This window comes from Phalaenopsis equestris, unplaced genomic scaffold (genome assembly GCF_001263595.1).
Source record: "Phalaenopsis equestris unplaced genomic scaffold, ASM126359v1 Scaffold000232, whole genome shotgun sequence".
Lineage (NCBI taxonomy): Eukaryota > Viridiplantae > Streptophyta > Magnoliopsida > Asparagales > Orchidaceae > Phalaenopsis > Phalaenopsis equestris.
The window spans coordinates 475704-480885 of NW_018164674.1; the positions used below are offsets into that span (position 1 = coordinate 475704).

The 5182-nt window shown below is 32.8% G+C and overlaps 2 protein-coding genes across 2 annotated transcripts in view; both read right to left on the reverse strand.

Annotated features, from left to right (window-relative positions):
* Window positions 1–500, reverse strand: part of LOC110023816 (trishanku-like) — a 4109-nt gene extending 3609 nt beyond the window's left edge. Inside the window, exon 1 of the mRNA XM_020723420.1 lies at window positions 384–500. Within this exon, the coding sequence (XP_020579079.1) occupies window positions 384–500 (117 nt within the window). The remainder of the gene's footprint in view (window positions 1–383) is intronic.
* Window positions 501–4048: 3548 nt separating this feature from the next.
* Window positions 4049–5182, reverse strand: part of LOC110023817 (secreted acidic protein 2-like) — an 11708-nt gene continuing 10574 nt past the window's right edge. Inside the window, exon 3 of the mRNA XM_020723421.1 lies at window positions 4049–4276. Within this exon, the coding sequence (XP_020579080.1) occupies window positions 4049–4276 (228 nt within the window). The remainder of the gene's footprint in view (window positions 4277–5182) is intronic.

Consider the following 5182-nt stretch of genomic DNA (forward strand, 5'->3'; position numbering starts at 1 on the left):
AAATATTATAAATTGACTTAAAATGAATAAGGAATCAAGGATCATTAAATCTGCCTCAAATAGCTGGGCTAAGTCTAATGATGATGATGTTTCATCAAATAAGCCATAGAGGGTGATCATTGAAGAACAAGCAAATAGAAATTTTTATCACTTTCATCAAAGAAAAGGCAGATTTTTTTCTCTCAAAAAGGTGAAAATTACATACATACCAAACAATTCTTATCTATTTACATATCCAACACGAAAAATTCAAAATTTACGCTCATAACACCTTGAAGCCATGAATCTATGCATGAAAAACTATCCAAAAGTCAAATTTTACAGAATTAAAGCGAATCATGGCTGAAGCAATGAGGAGAAAGATTAGAACAGAATAAACCAACCAAAGAAGCGGCTGCGCGACGGGAGAACGACCGCGGAGCAATTGCACCGACTTCTCGATTCCGCATCTCGACGATGCGGCGACCTGATTCCCCGTCCCTCATCCCAACTTTCCCCATCTTTCTTCCACCAACAAGATGCTCGAAGAAATGCCCCAAACACCTTAGAAAGCGAAAGAGAGTACTCTGCCTCTGCGATAGCCGGAGATCGTTCTAAAGAACATCGTCTGTAATTTCGCGCTCAGGTGTGCTGCTGAATCAGACAGCGGTATCTCTGCTTTTATGGTTTCTCTTTTAAGGATGATTTATGTGCAGGTCATTCGATTCTCATGTATTTACATATCTAACACCTAAGATTCAATTTTTACATAATATGTCATCTTACCTAAGCATGAAAATATGTATTTCACTTAAATGATGTTTTTTATCTCATATAAAAGATTTGGGTGGTATAAATATAAAAATCAAAATTTAGGGGTTAGATTTGTAAATACATAAGAATTGGTTGGTATGTCTGTAAATGCCCCTCACTTTAATTATTCTTTTGAATTTTTAGAACTTGGAGGAAGGTTTACAATTATGTGGTAGATGTGTAAATGGTTCAATTATAAATAAATATATTAAAATGTATGATTTTGAAAAAAAAAAGTAATTTTTGTTATGGCTTGTGAATCACTAATTCATTTACTATTTATAGATTACAATTTACTAAAGAGAGATTTATGTAGACTTTATCAATGTCTCTTATAGTTTGAAGAATAGCAACCATTCAAAATAAATAAATTTTAAAATACATATTTTTCTCATACTAAATCAAATTAATAAATATTTAATTAATTTTTCATATTATCTAAATTTTAAAGTTGATTTAGTAATTTCAGAAGCAATATAATTCTTTAATTGTTTATCAAATTAGTATATAAATTTATTTTTTTTGTTTATTATTAAATATTTATAATAAATTTTGCCATAATCAAAATGTTTTTTTTAATGATATAAGATATTTAGATTAGCAGTAGAAAAATAAAATTAAGAAAATATTAATTTTCTCTATATGATAGGATATAGAACATTGGATTTTGTTAGTTTAGAGAATTGTGATATAGATGGATGCTTAGCATCCAAATTAAAAATTTATGAAGTTAAGATTAGCTTGCAAACGTCATGTGGATTTAATTATTGGGCATCTAAGAAGTCACTGGTAACTGATATGTGCAAAAGAATTCACGATGGTGTTGATAAACTAATAGATTAGCATTACACGAGAACTTAGCACGCTCTCATGTAGTAGAATGACGGGTTGAAAACACCAGAATATTTTACGCAGAGAACCTATAAAGGGGAAAGACCACAAGGTCTTAACCAACTGAAATATTTCACAATAAGTTGGTGATAACAGGTACAACTCCTCTCACAGGCGTGAAAGAGTTACATGGTCTCTCAAGTTACAACGTCGATATGCGGGAAAACTCGTGGCCCTGCGAAATGGAACGATCATAAAGAGGAGTAATAGTCAAGGCTTCAATGCACCATTTTTTAGGTCGACACAACATCCGGGATGATATGTTGTCTCATAAGTTTGCTCCGTACTGTGCTTTATGATAATGAGTGGGCAGCAATTGATGGTGATCGACGACGATCGGTGGGTGGTGGTAGTTGGTGGCGGTCGGCGACTGTAGGAGCAGGAGGCAACCTCTAGATAATTGCTGCAGAAGTGATGTTGTATTTTAATTTCTTCTCCAAGCTTTAGTCTTCTTAAGACTTTAAACTCTAGCTTCACATCTTAGGAGCTAACAGGGCTCTGTTTATAAAATTCATGTTACAAATAAGAAAGAAATTCATACCACTTTTGATCGAATGACCTTGGGAGATCCCTTTGATCAGATGGTGTTCAATGAATATATTAGTGCTTTGATGAAGTTGGAATCGAACGATATTGAGCTTGTTGGATTCTTCTTATTGATGCACATGATTTGACTATAAACTTGTCGTATTCATAATCTATTTGATCTTCCAATTATATCTAAAAAGCTTACAAATGCAGTTTAACATCTAGATCCAGGCTTGCTTTGACTCTTACTGGACCGATTTTGACACCTTTGGATATGTTCCATCGAGCTGGTCAGTTTAAATGTAAGTTTGTTGAACTCGAAGTTCTAGATGAATTTTAATTGAACTTTGATTTTTTTTTTTTGTTAAAAAAGTTATCTTGAGATCCGTGCTATATCTCGAGAGTCACGTAAAATGATGAAAATTTATTAGAGGGGTTTCAATAACTATGCTGAATGAGGTAAAAATTAGAATGCTAAGACAAGAAATTGTATGCTAGAGTGGCGCTGAGAGTAACATATGTTGAAGAATTAAACGAGATTTGTTGATCAATTCGATATGAAGGTGTTAGGAGAAAAGAGAGATATAAAATGTAACATTACTAAAGAATAATGATTCTTAAAGTATATCACATAAGTTTGTATTACGTTATGGGGGATGATTAGTCTTGTGGGAATTATCCAAACTGTAAATATTATAAATTGACTTATGAAGACATTTAATGGTTGCCACAAGTAGAAAAATCAAGGGAAAAAAAAAATATGATGAAGGTGGGGCTCGCCGATAGAAGTTAGTAAAGCCCACTTGTCTTATTAAGTAAAACTATCCAAGCCAAAGGAGAAGAAAAAGATGACCAAATGATTCGAGTCCGAAATTTCCAGTGAGACAAAAAAACATTCAAATCAATCATTATGGAAGAGTTAAATACATCTTCAACTATCCAAGAACATCTAGAGGCCTTTCATTAGAGGTCAATGATTGATAGTCTGATCAAATCAACTGGCCAACCCATAACAACTAACCTCAGCTGACCAAGCTGATCCCATCTGGCCAAGTGGATCTCAGCCAATCAAGCGGATCATGCCGACACGAGATGAATCAAGCTTCGCTAGCAGACCCAAAAATCAGCCAAATGATAGGCTTATCCATATAAAATAAGAGAAATACAAAATTCTTTAAAGCAAGGACAAAAATATATTATCATCAAATTGTACTATTTCCCCTGTAAACAAGGAGGTAATTCAATGAATACGACACAATCCATTACTAGTTATGACTGTTCACTCCTCTGTCTCTCTCTTTATGCTCTATTTCTTAGATGTGACTCACGGATAAACTTTTTTCTATAAATTTAATTCATACACAATGCATGTTTATTTGTCTGTATTGGATCTATTAATACTATTAATATTAACTCATCTAAAAAAAGGCTGCACTTTTTTTTCTGCAAACGTTTTGATGTAATTTATAATACTAAAATGTTATAAAAAGAAATATAAAAAATTAGACAATAGATTACATAAATAAATAAGCTATGCCATGCGTAAAAATCCACCATTTTTTAAAAGGAGCATTTACATACACATCACCAGATTCCTATGTTATTACAAATCAAACACTTAAATCTTTCCCTTTTTACACTCATACCACCCAAATCTTTCATATCACATAACAAAATATTACTTCTTTAACGTTTCAAAAGTGAAGCATACATTTCATGTATAAGAAAGGTGGTATATGTAATCACTCACAACAATTGAGGGGTATGTATGTAAAATTTCCTTTTTTGAACACAGCTGAGGGCTGAAGTAGATAAGAAGGCTCTTATGAAATTCACATCATCCCTGATCCCAATATGACTCATTCATAACATTATCATTATGGCCATCATCTTCATAATAATAATAATCATCATCATCATCATAATAAACATCGCTATTCTCATCAAAATTAGTATCACTCCGTAGATAATCACCATCATCGCTGTCGGCATCACCATCACCATCATCGCTGTCATCATCCATACCATAACTCGGGACGAATGTGACCGGCTCTTGCTTGATGATCTAATACAAGAGAAATTGCAAATAAGATACTTTCATATTAAATACATCTATAAAATTTCATGCAAAAGTAGTCGCAATGTTGTCACCAATGCGGTGACGATAACATCCTATTTAATAGAAAGAATTTATGGAATCAAACTATTAAAAAAGAGAAATTTAGATTAGGGTTAATGATGCAACATATAAAACAAAAAATCATTGGGAAATTTACATACATACCACACAATTCTTAAGAATTTATAAATCTAAGACCTAAATATAAAATTTAGTATTTGGATGTTTGAAAAAAAAAAGTAGAGATTGGAATTTCTAGAGTTTTGTGCTTCGTGGTTGATAGGGGTGTAAGTGAGTCAAGCAGATTTGTGAGTCTGCTAGAGCTTGGCTCGTGAACTGAGCTCGACGAGCTAACAAACCAAGCTCAAGCTAGCCCTGACTCGACTCGTAAGCTCGTGGGCTGGCTCATTTTAAAAAAATAATATAAATTGCACGCCAATAGATCAAATTTGAAGAGTTTATCTTTAAAACATTTAAAAATATTATTTTGTATTTTATAAAAAGTGTTTTTTTATTATCTCTCTCATAATTGCTTATTCTATTTATTATTTTATTATAACACTATCTTAACATAGTATTATTTTTCTCTTTATAAGAAAAAAGTAGCTCGAACATGTAGGCTTAAGTTCGAGTTAGAGCTCAAACTCGGTAAAATTAATCAAGCCTAAGCTCAAGTCGAGAGTGGCTCGAGCTCAACTCGAATTTCTTACAATCCCAGTGGCTGACCTCTTCGATCCTTTTTGGTAAAATACCAGAGTATCTCTCTTAAATATTATTGATTTCTCTCGCACCTTATCTTAATCTTTCATCAACATTCCTAGTCTCTATCCATTGTTTTCTCCCCATCTCCTA